Below are 16390 nucleotides of genomic sequence, written 5' to 3'. Positions count from 1 at the left end.
TACAGTATTTTCAAAATTCTACTTTTGTCAAACATTTTTGTCTATCTTTTTGCATAAGTTTCTTTTACCTTAGTCTATATCCTGCCTTTTCTGTGTATGCCTCCGTTCATGTCCTCTTTTGGAATTTAAATATCATCATTTTCAAAATGTCGTTCATGTTAAAATGTCGTTCATGTCCTCTTTTCTATAAATGTCGTTCATGTCCTCTTTTTGAAATGTCGTTGGGTCATCTTTTCAAAATGAAAATTTTGAAATAACGTTCATGTCATCTCTTCGTCGTCCGTGTCGTTTTTTTGAAATGTCGTTTATGTCGTTTTTTTGAAATGTCTTTCATGTCATCTTTTTGAAATAACGTTTATGTCGTCTATTCGAAATGTCGTTCATGTCGTCTTTTTGAAATGACGTTCATGTCGTCTCTTCGTCATTCATGCGGTGATGTTTTGCAGTGGGAACGCGGGGGAATGGCGTTCCCCAACTATTTTGACAAGGGGGACAGCGTTCCCTTTTTGAAAAATCACTCGGTCTCCCATTGCAAACATTACTCCTTCGACAGTGAACTAATTTTAATACCCTTGCTCTAACCCGTAACAAACTATGAAAGCTTCCTTTAAAAGGAGGTATTTAAAATGACAAAGACAGAGTTCATCAAGCCTATTCCATAAAAAACATTGTTTTAAAGAATTTACTGCGGGTAACATGGCCATCCTTATTTTAAAGTGAGCAGGTACTCAGGATAATATTGGTTGTCTTGGAATATGACGAAAATATTTGGATTCACTAAATTATCAACAACTGAGTCATATCGTAGACCAGGATTGAAAGGATCATTTTTTGAAGGAGGTGCTTTCAATCCAGGAGCTCCTTTAGTGTACAACCCAACGAGAACTTTGGCAAGGTACATTTTTGAAGATGTCGACATTCCTCTTTTGGCGTATCGCATTGAATATGAGGCATTACGAGCAAAATATACACCATTACCATACGCAACACCTAAAAAATGATGTTTGAGAAGGATAAAACATTTGGTTCATTTTGCATTGACAGTTCTGAAACATCTACAAGATGAAAACCAAATAACGTCTTAGAGATGAAGGTGTTAGGCACTATGTAACTTCATAAGGCAATGGGCCTCGTCACGAAGAGTAAGATTCCACAACTTTAGGAGAGCAAATTCCGCAAAAATACACCAACATATCTAAGACGTCTAAAAAGCCACGTAATTATGATAAAGTACTAAAGACAGAGTATTTTAAGAAAATGAAGGTAAGGATAAAGGTAGAAAAGACAAAGGGTTATATAACTAAGATCAAGGATTACGTAACTTATAATTGAGACTTAAGGGATTTTTTTCAAAAAAAATAGTTCATACAAATTGTTAGCAGCCAAAACTTTGCACAAATGAAGCTCCGCTTATGAAAATTCAATGTGGAAAGTTTTGACCAAATAATGTATGCGGAAGTTTGGAAACCAAGACAACGATCGTATCGACTCAAATTATGACGTCATAAATACAACACAAGCGACTATCAAAGTGTGTAAAAACTTCGTACAGTCATTTTTCATTTGTGGAGCTTCATTTGTGCAAAGTTTTGGCTGCAAAAAACATATATGAACGATTTTTTAAAAATACTCGCATAAACATTCAAGTACCTAAGTGTATACTCATACATATGCTCACATATATTTAAGTACAGGATCCCTGGGACTATGGCTTTTACAGGACATGGAATCATTATCAAATTTTATACACTATTGTCGTGGAGCAGAATACAGTATTTATTATTGCACTAAAGTGCAATATGAATGTGGTTGTTTTCCCCTAAAAATTGGATTGTTTTTGCCAGAACGATAAACTAATGTTGTTTACATCACTGTTTGTTATTTAACCCTATATACACCTCACTATACATACTTGATCTTTCAAATACTAACTATCAAATGCTCTTCTATAAGAAAGCTGATATAGCATACTACCTAATAAAATATAATACCGCTGCTTATCAACATAATAGATTGTCTTGCCAATAATTCATTTAAATGATTCTCATTTAAAAATCATTCTTGCTCTTACCATTGACACCGGCAAAGCTTCGGTTTAAATTAGATACGTTTATTGATTCAATATTGGCTGCATCAGTACCGTGGTAGAGTCGCTTTTCGTTTGGTTGAGTTTTCATGGTTTTTTTGAAAGTCATATACCTCGAGTAAAGTTGAGGGTTTTGGATTCTTTCCACTTTTTGAAGTTGCGATTGATGTCCACCATTGTGAACAAAATGACTTAGCACTTCAAGGTACTCAGGACTTGATGGTAGTAATTGCACAAGTTTAACAAACTCGTGGCTTTGTTGATAATCCCAATGGGGAGGCAATGATTCTAAAGACAAAAAAATTAAGACATATCATTTGGCTTCATTTGATGTGTATCGCGCATATAAGAATTAAAATCAGCCGAAAATAAATAAATTCTTATTGATTGAACTCAAATGCGGTAAAATGTCTCCTAAGAAAACGCTGATACTGTACCAACTTAACAAAATAGCAGGCCAAACGCTGGTGCAAAAAAAGTTGATTTTCAAACCACCCAAAACTGACATTTAAACAAGCACTGCATCCTATCCATACAAGACAAATTCAACTATTTTATTTCGAATCCTAAAATACAATGTGCTGAGTGCATTCCTAAAATATCATTGACATAGTGCAAGTCCCTAATGAGATCTTATGTTTTAGACGTAGTGCAAATCCCAAAATATGATGAAACCCAATTTTCAAGACATTTGTTACTGACATGGCTGACAATCAAAGAAGCACCACCTCATATCTACTTGACACTCTTCAACTCTTTAGTTTAACTCCTAGAAGACAATGTGCTGAATCTATCCTGAAGATTTCATTGGTATAGTGTAAGTCACTTACGAGATTTCATATTTTGGGCGTAGAGTAAATCCCACAACTTGACAAAAAAGCAAATGTCATACAATCGCTGTTGATATTTACACAAGCGCCGTTTCGTATTTACTTTTTCAAATTCTGGTAGAATTTCTTCAAAATCCAGGGATTTAAACAACAAATACAAACGACTCTTAGATTTTTTTTTAAAAAAACCCAACCATGTTTGAAATCTTATTTCTTGCATTCAAAACGTTGATGCAGAAAGTCAGTGCATGCAGAGAATGACCAATCTCTATGCAAAGACACGTCAATTTGCAAGATTTACAAACAATTAAATAAACGAACGAAACTGAAAGTATCTCATTCGAGTTTATGATCTTTCTTGGGGCATTAATAATTCTCGATCACAGAACATACCTGTTTCATTATTATCCTTTATTGACTTTTCATGTTTGGCAATGTTGTAATCATGAATCATTGCGGCTACTTTATCGTTGGCTGTCATTACGTTTTTCGTTAGTCCCTCGATTGAAACAGATGACTCGTTTTCACACACAATACCTACTTCATTGTCCTTAGCCAAACGCTTTAATTTAGACATGTTTTCGTTCACGATTTTTCCGAGATCTTCGTGCTCAACAAACTTTGACGTTATGTTTTCGTTGACAAATTCTTCAATTTTGCCAATAGCTGTAGATATGTCTTGTTTCGAACGGGCGTAGATTTGAAATTTCACATTTTGAACGGAATTCTCACCCAATGATATCGGATAACGTTTCGGTTGGTTTGTGTACAATTTCGAGACTATGAAAAGAAAAGTTCCATTATGGAAACACTTCAAGAATGATCTATACTAGAAGCCTTCTAATTACTCAACATCAACATGTCAGTGCTCCGAAGAAACAAAACTTGCATTTCCACAAATAAAATACCAATAGAAAATACTAGAAGTCACTATTTGAGAACATTTACGGTATTTTAGTATGTTTTTTACATGTCAGGATCTTCAACTTAACTTGACACTAAACTTTACTGTTATGTATTTAAAAAAAAGTAACTTCATTGATAGGCTCGTGTGCTACGAGTGCTTCCCCTATAGATTTGAAAATAGCTTTAAATTTTGCTGTCACGAGAACTCGAAGTATTTCTATTGTTTAAGGTTTAATACCATTCAAACCAGGGAGCAAAAAGTCCGATAACTGTGGGGTGTGTGCTCATATTTATAAATGCATGTTGCACTTCCTAGAAAACAATGCATTTTAAATGAACTTAATACACCGCATCATGCATATATGAGTAATACCCCTCATTCCACCCCCAATTATTAACTTATTTAATACGCTCAGATCAACAAGGTTTTTTTCAACAATGCAAACTTGCTTTCGGTCAGTGTGTATGAAAAATGAACTCTATATTAGTTTCAATATTTTCAGTGATAAAAGTGAGTGAAACAAAATAAATGTTTTGATATTATAATCAAACAATATTTCTCACGTCTTATAAGCACGAAAGTTGTCGCGAGGGTAGCAACACTGACGACTAAACTCAAATTTCACCTCACTAGAACATTGCGCACATATACAGATTTTAAGTAAATGATAACAAAGCAATTTAAAAGAGTTTTCATTCGCACCTATGCTCTTTCTCAATCCAAGGGCATCCCTCGTAAAATTTCTACTTGTTTCTTGATTGTTTCGGACAAACCTAATCAGTCTGATTTCCTTCAATGTGGTAGGTGGAAAAGAAGAGCTAAATTGAATAAATGAGTCTCTCATACTGCGTAAAACAACATCTTCTGGAAACTTGTGTTTTCCAGTTCCAATCAAAGGCATTGCCAAAGATTTCACAGAGAGTCGACGACATTCCAGTAAAATTTTCATTATAAGATTAGGTAGGAACTATAACGAAACAAAACAATAAAAAAGACAGTTGTGAACGTCTTATTTTTTGTAAAAAATGTATGTGTTAAATCAAAAACAGAACACACAGCTTATCGTGATTACTGATGAAAAAAAATGCAAAAACATAGAAAGACTAAATTTGAGTCACACTACGGTAAAAAACTGCTCAATAGCTGTTAATACTGCTAAATATTAGAATGCATTTTGTCAATCTTCGGAAACGATATATCAAATACAATATATGTAAAATTTTTGCGACGTTTAAAATTTGAGAGGCATTCCTCTAGCCATTATCTTGGCTTCGACATGCGTGGTATGAAAGCTATGAATTTTCTAAAGTTATCAAGAGGGAGTTCTCTCCAAGGAAGGACACTGTCTCACAGTTCTTCATTGTTGATTGGATTTTTGGCAATTCGACATCTAGCGACTGGACTGACCATGATAGTAATTTGTGAAGCATAAGCCGACTCGTTTCTAAAGATGACTTTTAACCACTGTTCTGCTGTCCAGTTTCTGTGCCGCTTCGCAAATTGAAGACGTGTTTGCTTGCTTTTAGTGAAAGGTAAGATGTGGCTTTTTCTTTGGGTCGCAGCCACTAACACCACGCAGCTTCTCTAAATCCTCGTTGTGTGGTGGATCATTGAGCTCTGCCCTTTCAAACCACGAGGCTGTCTCTTCTTGTTGTAATTTGTTTACTGCCAAGTGTTAATCTTTGACGCAGCCAGTCAGCTTCTTCTTGAATATACTGATTTGGCTACAGCCAACTTTTGCTAGAAAACTTGCGTTGGGAGTCCCCATTATTTTGATAATTTCAACGCCATTTCGAAAATGTTCAAGACTGATTCTTGGCTTTGGACATATAAATCTGGACATGTAAGGGACAAGCTTCTCTTAGCCCTCGTTGAGCGTTGGATCACTGAGCTCTGCCTTTTCAAATCGCGTGTCTTTTCTTCTTATAATCTCTCGTTTTTTTCCAAATGTATTGCAATCTTTGAAGCTGTCATGCAAACTTGCGTTGGGACATAATCTCAACGCCATTTCGAGCACAACTGAATACATGAAGATATACCCCCATCCCTATATAGCTTTCTAGCAAGGGCCCTATACATAAATACTAAATCTTCGTTCACTAATTTGTTGTAGAATGAACTCCGACTGTACTTAAAACGTTTATACACATCAAACATCTTGGTGACGATTGTAGGACATTAATGGAAACCAAATGTTCAATAATTTACTACCAGCCAACAGTTCTGTCTAAGTATGAAATACCAATTTGAGCAGGGTTTTTTTTATCCCCAGTGTATAATGAAACGTTAGTTAAAAATAGTAATACAGGAGTGATGGATATGAAACAACTGTACAGATCACTGGCAAAAGTCCTATTTCTCATTAACTAAGTCTAAGAAACTGATATTTAACACCAAAGAATGCATCTTATGTTTGAAAATGCAACTTATGGAAGTACACTTTCTGGAAAATGTCCAAAAATTTCTTTCCTACAGAGTGTTATAGATTTTACATGTTATTTGGACTAACGCTTCAGATTACTCGTACCAAAGATTGACAACTAACCTCACCATCTCCATGTTGATATCTCCAGTCACAGCACACAGCATGTATAACATATTTACAACGTAAATCACCTCCACTTGTCGTAACGATGTCACCAGCAGCAACATTGCGATGTCTACTACATTCCAACTGATACGTCATTCCCCCAACAGAAAATAATGCACGGCCGATCTGGGTAAGGTTTGTTAAATCAGATGTAGCAGAATTTACCAAAATGTCAGCCTACAAAAGAATAGTGACGGTTAAGAACGACTTGTCATTATCAGTCACTTATGTGATCTAGGACGTGATCAGCGAAGACTTATTTTTTCCGGGTAACTCAATTTTTTGCAGTAGTGAGGAATTATTTGAAGTCCCATAATTGTTTATGAAACTAACCTAAGCCTACAACTAGTTAAGACCAAGGATGCGACCTTAATTACTTTGGAAATAGAAGAGATTTTTCTTTTACTACATTTTCAAGAAAATAGTAAAATAAAAGACATCCAAAACAAAAAATCGAATGTATTATGTAGCTGTTCAATGCTTTTCATGTGGATGTACAAAAAACGATGAAGTTATGTTTAGTCTACGTTTGTGTCTTTGTCAATGAAAGCTTTCAAAAGAATTTAGTTTCCAAAGGAAATGAATTCAGTCAAAGGAAGTGTTAAAGTTTAAATGGTATAACATCCCCAGCTTCGGGGATACAACGCAGATTTAAAACTATCTCCTTGAGACTTGTGCAGTTGTTAAATCACTGCGTTTTTAACTCGGGATTACCAAAATAACATTTTTGAACAAGAATTTTCACACACGCGCAATGGAACTACAAGTTACACGTAAAGTTACACGTAAAGTTACACGTAAAGATACAACAACATTCAAAATATTGGAAAGATTTATTTTCTCTTAGATATCATCTAATTACGTCTAAGTCATTGTTTTCTTAGTGGAATCAAGTCTTCGCGCTCAAAATACAATGTGCTCTTTCAGACAAAATAGGTCAGCGTAATTAGGAGTTGGCATAACAACTTTGTGTTATATGATTGTAAATGCTTTCTTGATATTTATCGACAGCTTCAAAAAAGTCTTTGTTTTACATGCGAAATTATATTTTGAGATAAATTGTAAAATATTGATTAGCCATCAAAAAACGAATTCAAAGAATATTTCAGAAAACAAACATCAATATAAAAGGCATGAGCAGATTGGTTGTCCCTGGTTTTTGCTAATGCACAATCGTTTTTTGATGGAATAGTTATTTTACATAGCCAGATCTACTCTCAAATTCTTACATACCCTTTCCTCGGCAATATTTCCATACTTCCATGACACGTTAAGACCTTCTTTCGTGATGAATTTACAAACATCAAAAGGATCTACTGGGTTTGACACAGCACTCGCAGTCATTGACGTCATGTTTTCATTTTTGATACCTTCATCTCGGGCTGAGTCCGCCAATTCTATAACTTCTATCACCACATTAGTTTCATCTTCGATGCCTTTCACATTCCTTTTACCGTTCTCACCAAACATCAAAGTACTGAGACGAACACGGGACATGTCTTTTGATTCTGATAAAATCTTATTTTCTAATTTACGGATCTTTAGATACCCTTCTAAAACTCCTTCTTTTGTGCCAACTAAATCACACTCATGACCAACAATTTCAATTTTTAAATGTTCATCTTTAAAATGAGTCTGTATCGTGTCAATCTCAGTGGTCATCTTCTCTTTTATGAAACGAGCAACGCCAGGCAGTAAACTCTTCTTTTTGCTTTCTAAAGTAAGAGAGCTGATAAGACGTCGAATCTTTCTGCTGTATTCGTTTACAACATGTTTTGCACCATATAAATGTATTTGCGCTTTATCAACACGTTCAACTTTGTAGTCAATTGGCTTCTCTTCCTCTATAGACTTCAACAAATCACACCACTGTTTTGAGGATAAAATGTGTTCGTGTAGAGCAGGAAAGTCGATGCTTTCCATATAGATGCTTTTACACAAAAGATCTCGAACTACTTTGTATTCTTCAGCGGAGCGTGTAATTATTTTGACGGTATCTTTCGACGTCACTAAAATATGATAAGCAACGTCTTCTTTCGAGAAAAGTGTATCAAGATATTCCACACCAGATTTTTTCGACATAAAACATACAACCTCTTTTGATAATCCTAACTCGCGGACCTCGACATTTTTCATAAAATCATCGAACCTTTCAATTCCATCACTTGTTGCTTCATTAGAACCCACGAAACATACTTTCGTTCTTGATTTGTCGTCCGCAAAATTTACCTCAACCAAACCAGGATTATTTTCTTTAATCGTTCTCAGGAATTGTTGTTTTTCAAGGAAATCAGCATGATCAGAAGATGGAACGTCAGCATACCTAACGACTTGCTTTGGTTTTTCGTGTTCTTCTGTCGTCATTCTTATAATGTTTTCAACCAATTTAATAACGGAATCAACGTTTTTTTTCAGTCCAACTATAACGATTTCTTCTTTTTCCAGGATAAACCAACAATCAATTTGATCGGAGCGGATTGAATCTATCATACCTTCAACTTTCTTAGAAACAGCGTTCTCAGCTCCTGCGCTAATTTTAAATCTTTCTACACGAAATTGATCAAAAAACTTCTTTGCCGTATTCTCGCACTTTTCAGGCCAATTTTTAACGCTGCCCGTATCTGATTGGACGATCTTTAAGAAAGCATTACCCTCTTCAAATGGTTGGAACTCAGCCTTAAAGTTTTTCAGTCTTGCGGCGAGGTCGCACGAAAAAAATTTACGGTTCATCACAAATTTCAGAACATCACAATCAACCTCGACAGTGACGGCTAGAAAGAAAAAAATCGATTAAAAAAGGAAAATCACATATTCGTACAATGCAAGAGTATAGCTAGAGTATGGCAACGAAATTCAAGAACTTCTCAAGGACTTTCATATAGCTAGAGTATGGCAATGAAATTCAAGAACTTCTCAAGGACTTTCATTTAGCTAGAGTATGGCAATGAAATTCAAGAACTTCTCAAGGACTTTCATATAGCTAGAGTAAGGCAATGAAATTCAAGAACTTCACAAGGACTTTCATATAGCTACGGTATGGCAATGAAATTTAAGAACTTCTCAAGGACTTTCAAGAACACGGTATTTAAATAAGACGTTAAAAATTACATCGAATCAATGAATTAGAAACCATCTTTTTTTCATTAAAACCAAGGAACTTCTACAAATCAATTGATAAAAAATGTTTTGGTAAGATGCTTAAAAGTTATAGGCTTCAAGATTAAAATTTCATCTTCAACATTAGAAAAAGAATATTTGTGAACTAGCTGTAGACAATCAAGGCCTTGAATTATTATTTTCAATCACAAAACAAGTCAAGGATATTACGGTGTTTCAAAAATGGATGTGCCTGCAGAAGTCGAAATATCAACAAACGCATGAACTCTGACATTGAAAAGTCCAGCCGTTATACCTGCTAATTTCAGACGTCCCAGAAAGGCATTGACAGTTTTTAAAGCATGGCTGAAGTCGCTTTTCAAGCCAACGACAACAAGTTCTTTTTCGTTTAACGTTATTTTATGGGACTTTAGACTTTCTTGAAGCTGAGGTAATTCTTTCACGATGGAATCGCTAATGCAATCGTCAACTTCAAAGCTCTTCTTCGAAAACATGTTAGCTTTACGAACGAATTCATCGACATCTTTGACATTCTGATCAAAATTTGTGACATTACCAACAAGAATCAACTTTTCCTCATCAAGCCAACAAGCCGCTCCGGATGACGAAACTTTATTTTGAATGGTTATCAACGGTTCACACATCGACTCTTGTGTTTCATTGTCAAATGGAAAAGATTTCTTTTGAAAAGAGTCTAAAATGTTTTTATGGAGTCATTACACTTTCTTCTCCAATCTTTTACACGAGAAGCACTTCCTTTGGTCATCTTTATCATTCCATCAAGAAACTCAAACTTAATATCCATACTCGACGACAATTTCTTTAACTGTTCCATGTACTTTTTCCTCTTTTTCAGAAACTTTACTACATCATTGTCAATTTTGAGGACCAAATCTCTGGACTGCGAAACATCTTCAAGAGATTTTCCCTCAGGACCAAAAAACCTAAAGAATACATGTGTACATTAAATGCTTGAATTTAAAAGTCTTAATCCCACTAGCAACATGAACACACAATAAATGTAAACCAATTTTTCTTCACATATGCCCGATAAAATGCATAAGACAGATAATCATTAGCTATCTTTTTACTATTAATACAGGACATTCAATACACGAAACATGTAAATCACTTATACCAATCAAATATATACTACATGTATAAACAACAAATACATATACAACAAATACATATACATATACATACACTACATATCACTTACCTTTGTTTTTAAGAAAGGTTCTCACAATATCCAGAACATGTTCTAATTCGCCACGTTCAGTCATCACAGCCAACTTTTTATTACCATCTTCAATCCAGTAAGCAGCATAGGTAGAACGCAATTTACCACCAAGTTTCGGCAAATCTTTCCGCAAACGTCCCGAATCTTTGATATCGAAACACTTTTTTGAAAAACGATCACAAAACGTTCTAACCATGCTGGCAGAACAATTACCCCAGTTCTTGATAAACTTCGAACCACGTTTCTTTGTCACAACAATCAGACTTTTTTGGGGGAACAGTTCAACATCAGCTGACAATGTTTTTAGTTTTTCTCGTAGCTGCAAAGAGAAAGCGTTTCGCTTTGATATAAATTTAACAATTTCCTTTTTTATTTTGACTTTTTTTTGTAGTTGTTTTTGCTTTCCATCGTCATCATCGTCAACATTATCATCGCTATCAAAGCACACGGAGCTAACAACACTTTGTGTATCGTCGTCAGAATATAGCTCTGCGGAGGACTCGTTTGTTGAAGATGATGTTGAAAGTTGAGAATCATATTGAAAACCTACAACATAAACAGACATTTCTCAATACAATAAAGAAGCAAGTATCGGTCTTCTAAAAAAATGTTTTGTATCTACATGAATAGGATTACAAGAAAATCGATTTACAGTTTACATATCTATTCAATGTTGAGCAAATCTGATGCCAAAGACTGATATCAATTCAATTTTATTAATGTACAGATTTACTTTAATAAGGCTCAACTTTATAGAGCAAATCATTCAAGAAAACATGATAAGATTGGAATTGGTAAACCTGGTTTGATCATGATAAGATTTACCTAAGCTATTACGCATTAAGTACCACTATAATCTTATCAGATCTATTGAATCAATTTGTCTAATCTGTTCATAGACTTTAAAACACTGGCAATAAAAATGACATTATTCACCAGCATTACTAGTTCGAACAGTGAAGCAGGTACAACATCCAAGGTTTCACTAACACCATACAAAATCTACATTATCAATCATCAAGACATAAATAAAAGCCTGAAGACAGGATAAGATTCCTGCTAAGCTACAGAGGGCCTTAATTACACTTTATGAATCTTTAATCAAAATTTACAACAGTGTGTAAATTGCACGCTGTTGACTTTTACTTATCTAATATGATGGAACAATAAAGAGAAAGAGAATGAAATTTAGAATTTATAACCTAATTATACACTATTCATTCCTCATTGATCAGGTAAAATAAAAGAATTGCCCGCACAATTTACCATTTTCTTTATATAGAGACAAGGATTATTGTGGTTGTGGCAAAGCCAGCCTAATTGTTTACCCCAACAATGCAAATTTTTCTGCAAAATTATTATTCATTTCTTCAGAAAATTGATTCCATTCATTGTTTTTTTCAATGGTTGAGCAAAAAAATATTTGCATTGTAGAAGTAAAAATGGGCTGGCTTTGCTACTGATTGTGATATGTAGGACCACTTTGCTGTGCAACTGGCTGCTGTTGGCCATATCGTCAATCCTATTGGTCACACAATCCAATTTAGTGGCTGTCAATATGGTAATCACATGCGTAATAAGATATGCATGGCATGAAAAAATTGAACGGAGTGGACCTACTGCATGTTCTCTATGCTGTGATGACATACTAAATGTACGCAGTGTGCGAATTAACGGTGTGCAATGTGCAATTTGCACATCGTTTTAGCTAAAATGAAAACAATTGCACATCATTTTTCAAACAATGTGCAAATAAAAGTAAAAAAACAATACCTAAAGTAAAGATAACTTTTACCACACGTTATATCACCAAATACAACCTCATATTACCAAATATTCCTCACGTCAAAGCATTATACAAGACAAAATGACAACTGATATATATAAAATTTGTTATAAAAGTTGAAAAAAACAAACCAGTGCCCTGACTTTGTCCAGCCACATCAACACGAATACGCCTTCCCTTTAAAGTCTAAAATTTATAAAGTCTATTGGTAAAGCCAAAATATTTTTCTGCATCTTTACTTATATTTAACAAAAAAAAAGTTTGTGTGATGTTAAATGCATGTTTCTAGTAAGGTTAACATGCAGCAAAACACTTGTAATGGCTAACGAGAAAAAAATGTTTTCAATAAAAACACTAAAAAACAATGAAAATATACAACAGTATGTAGCCAAGAAAATGTAATAATGTAGATTCTTAATAAAAAATACATGCAGGTACACACACACAGGGAAAAATGCAGTTAAGCTGGTATAAATGCAGGTAAACACACAGGGTAAACGCGAATATACACAAGCAGCAACAGACGCTGGTTAAAATGAAAGTACACATGCAGGTAAACACACAGGTAAACACACAAGTAAACACACAGATACAAATGCACATAGACTACAAATGTTGTTTATACCCGATCATCAAATTCCAAAGCTTTTAAAAAGACATGCATTTCATCAAACTCTGCATAACCAAAACCCTTCAACCTTCCATTTTCTGATTCTCGAGGCAAACGAACATCTTTCACCTAAAAATTTAACATTACAAAACTTTACTTCTTAAGCAGGGATTATGAAAAATAGTATGTTATGTAACAAATAGATTCTATACAAAGGCAAGCAGCTCACTTTTAAATATGAATTGATATTATAAACATGCTAATAGTTTATCTGGCTACTGTATGGACAGAGCTGGATGAAACAGAGAAAGGAAGGCTACATAAAACCTGATAACCAAGAAAGAACAGATTCTTAACTGGTTAAAGATGTCCCCAAGAGCTGGGTGATTAAAATTTTAGAAGAGTTACGAGTCTTACTAAATGATGATTTTCACTTCGCGTAGGAGATCTAACACTAAAGAATATTTTATCAATGCAGTGTGGGAATTAGTTCAGAAAAAACGATGTGCAATTTTTTTGACAAAAGTTTTTCTTAATATGCATAATCAAATCGATGTTACGTTAATTATTATATAGCGCTAATTGCTAAATTAATATTTTTAAACTTGAAGAAATTCATATGATTTACGACAGTGTTTTTCGTTAAAACCGCTGATTTTTGCACATCGTTTGAAAAAGTGATGTGCAATTGTTTTCATTTTAGCTAAACGATGTGCAAATTGCACATTGCACACCGTTAATTCGCACACTGTCAATGCCATTGTGGGTTCCAGCCAGCGTGGGCAGTGATTATTGTTTGTTAAATCTAATAAAATTGGTTTCAAATCAACAATCATCAAATCTGATTTATGAAATAATTATAAATTTAGATAGTAAGATAGTTGCAGTGAATTTGTAACGAACTGGTAAATTTCTTTTCGAAAAGATAAATACGTAAACTCTAAGCATAAAAAAAGAATTACCTGTACACATTGGAAAAAGTGAAAAATATCATCTTCATCCACATCGTATGGTAAATTACCAAGAAAAGCTGTGTATGGTGGACCCTTAGGTATGGAAGATATATCAATATTACCAGCCCTCGCAGATCGTGGAGCAGTAGGTAAGACAAAACGCTGTAATTCTTTAGGTTCAGCATAAGGATCAGTCCAGGAAACATTTCCTTCAACAGTAAAATAATTTTTATCAATACACATGTTTAATGTTTTAATATATAATGTAAAATAAAGAGTTGCTTACTAACTGGAAATTATGCATTAACTAGATTTTACTTGACATTAAGGCTACAGAATTTTAGACTAAAAATGATATTTAAATGCTCACTATGAAAAGCAGGTGACTTGCAACTGTCAAATTTAAATTATTTCCACCTCTATAAAGTGTCAAGGCAAATTTTGAAGGTGGGTTTTGCAAACAGGAAATTTTTATCATAGCATACAAGAAAATATTTCTCAATTCTGATTGGTTAAGAGCAGTGCAATTTTTCCAAAATACGAGTGAAAAAATACAAAACACCAGTGCAAATTTCTTTTTTAGTCAAACTAAGAAGTAATATAAAAGCAAAACAACATAAAATATTTCAAAGGCAGGAAAGTTTCATTATTGTAAACAAAGCAATTAAAATGGCTGGCATAAGTTTTAAGTAGATTTTTTTTGGCGACCAAGTCAACAGTTCATCATTTGCAAGAAGTTTCTGGACAAAAATAAAAACACTACTAAAACAAGATACCTTGTTCTAGCTGCATGAGTGAAAGCTATGGTGTTGTGAAAAATATTATCTGAACAAATTTAAAAATATGAGCCAGTCCATATTAATAACTGGCCAGCTGACATGTACATATGCTGAAATTAAAAATCAAGGGAATTAAAAAGCAAGAAGCAAGTATTAGTTTTCTAAAAAAATATTTTGTATCTACATGAATAGGATTGCAACAAAATCGATTTACAGTTTACATATCTATTCAATGTTGTGCAAATTTGTTGCCAAAGACTGATATTAATTCAATTTTATTAATGTACAGATTTACTTTAATAACGCTCAACTTTATAGAGCAAATCATTCAAGAAAACATGATAAGATTGGAATTGGTAAACCTGGTTTGATCATGATAAGATTTACTTAAGCTATTACGCATTAAGTACCACTATAATCTTATCAGATCTATTGAATCAATTTGTCTAATCTGTTCATAGACTTTAAAACACCGGCAATAAAAATGACATTATTCACCAGCATTACTAGTTCGAACAGTGAAGCAGGTGCAACATCCAAGGTTTCACTGACACCATACAAAATCTACATTATTAATCATCAAGACATAAATAAAAGCCTGAAGACAGGATAAGATTCCTGCTAAGCTACAGAGGGCCTTAATTACACATTATGAATCTATAATCAAAATTTACAACAGTGTGTAAATTGCACGCTGTTGACTTTTACTTATCTAATATGATGGAACAATAAAGAGAAAGAGAATGAAATTTAGAATTTATAACCTAACTATACACTATTCATTCCTCATTGATCAGGTAAAATAAAAGAATTGCCCGAACAATTTACCATTTTCTTTATATAGAGACAAGGATTATTGTGGTTGTGGCAAAGCCAGCTCAATTGTTTACCCCAACAATGCAAATTTTTCTGCAAAATTATTATTCATTTCTTCAGAAAATTGATTCCATTCATTGTTTTATCAATGGTTGAGCAAAAAAATATTTGCATTGTAGAAGTAAAAATGGGCTGGCTTTGCTACTGATTGTGATATGTAGGGCCAATTTGCTGTGCAACTGGCTGCTGTTGGCCATATCGTCAATCCTATTGGTCACACAATGCAATTTACTGGCTGTCAATATGGTAATCACACTCGTAATAAGATATGCACAGAATGAAATAATTCATGGGAGTGGACCTAATGCATGTTCTCTATGCTGAGATGACATACTAAATATATGTATAAGATTAATAAATCTCCACACAAAACCTGTAGCCATTTCAGATCAAATATTTTTCCTTGAATTGTCAAATAAATTCTTGTCTAATTTCTTCTTCAGCACATGATTTATTTTCTTATCATCCACCACACTTTGTATTCTGCAAAGTGGAAGAATTTTAAATTTCTGTCAGTGGACAGTCATCGTTTTGATAAACGTTGTTGCATCTTTCACACATTATTAATTATTAAGGTTATAGTGCATAAAATTTATTAATAGAGCCTTCAAGA

General features: G+C 33.9%; 2 protein-coding genes across 2 annotated transcripts; both read right to left on the bottom strand.

Moving 5' to 3' along the window:
* Nucleotides 1–548: 548 nt before the first annotated feature.
* On the bottom strand, nt 549–10283 carry LOC124444767. Its single transcript, XM_046995424.1, has 7 exons — nt 9826–10283; nt 7647–9184; nt 6369–6590; nt 4526–4790; nt 3310–3696; nt 2072–2374; nt 549–990 (listed from the first exon to the last, which is right to left on the bottom strand). Exons 1-7 carry the CDS (start codon nt 10172–10174, stop codon nt 707–709), a joined length of 3348 nt encoding a protein of 1115 aa, XP_046851380.1. The 5' UTR covers nt 10175–10283; the 3' UTR covers nt 549–706.
* Nucleotides 10284–10356: 73 nt separating this feature from the next.
* LOC124444915 lies at nt 10357–16260 on the bottom strand. Its single transcript, XM_046995609.1, has 6 exons — nt 16151–16260; nt 14132–14331; nt 13185–13298; nt 12691–12745; nt 10753–11319; nt 10357–10474 (listed from the first exon to the last, which is right to left on the bottom strand). Exons 1-6 carry the CDS (start codon nt 16158–16160, stop codon nt 10395–10397), a joined length of 1026 nt encoding a protein of 341 aa, XP_046851565.1. The 5' UTR covers nt 16161–16260; the 3' UTR covers nt 10357–10394.
* Between the last annotated feature and the right edge of the window lie 130 nt (nt 16261–16390).

This window comes from Xenia sp. Carnegie-2017, unplaced genomic scaffold (assembly GCF_021976095.1).
Source record: "Xenia sp. Carnegie-2017 unplaced genomic scaffold, XeniaSp_v1 HiC_scaffold_1, whole genome shotgun sequence".
In the NCBI taxonomy this organism is placed as follows: Eukaryota; Metazoa; Cnidaria; class Anthozoa; order Malacalcyonacea; family Xeniidae; genus Xenia; species Xenia sp. Carnegie-2017.
This window is presented reverse-complemented; position numbering and strand designations above follow the sequence as displayed.

Coding starts and splice junctions, on each gene's coding strand:
- LOC124444915 (XM_046995609.1), bottom strand. Junction 12,746..13,184: donor CTTTGGAATTTGATGATCGG/GTATAAACAACA, acceptor TATAAATTTTAG/ACTTTAAAGGGAAGGCGTAT. Junction 11,320..12,690: donor TGGACAAAGTCAGGGCACTG/GTTTGTTTTTTT, acceptor TTTATGTTGTAG/GTTTTCAATATGATTCTCAA.
- LOC124444767 (XM_046995424.1), bottom strand. CDS start 10,174: ATGTGTGAACCGTTGATAACCATTCAAAATAAAGTTTCGTCATCCGGA. Junction 4,791..6,368: donor ATCAACATGGAGATGGTGAG/GTTAGTTGTCAA, acceptor GTTTCGTTATAG/TTCCTACCTAATCTTATAAT. Junction 991..2,071: donor AAGCTTTGCCGGTGTCAATG/GTAAGAGCAAGA, acceptor ATCATTTTTTAG/GTGTTGCGTATGGTAATGGT.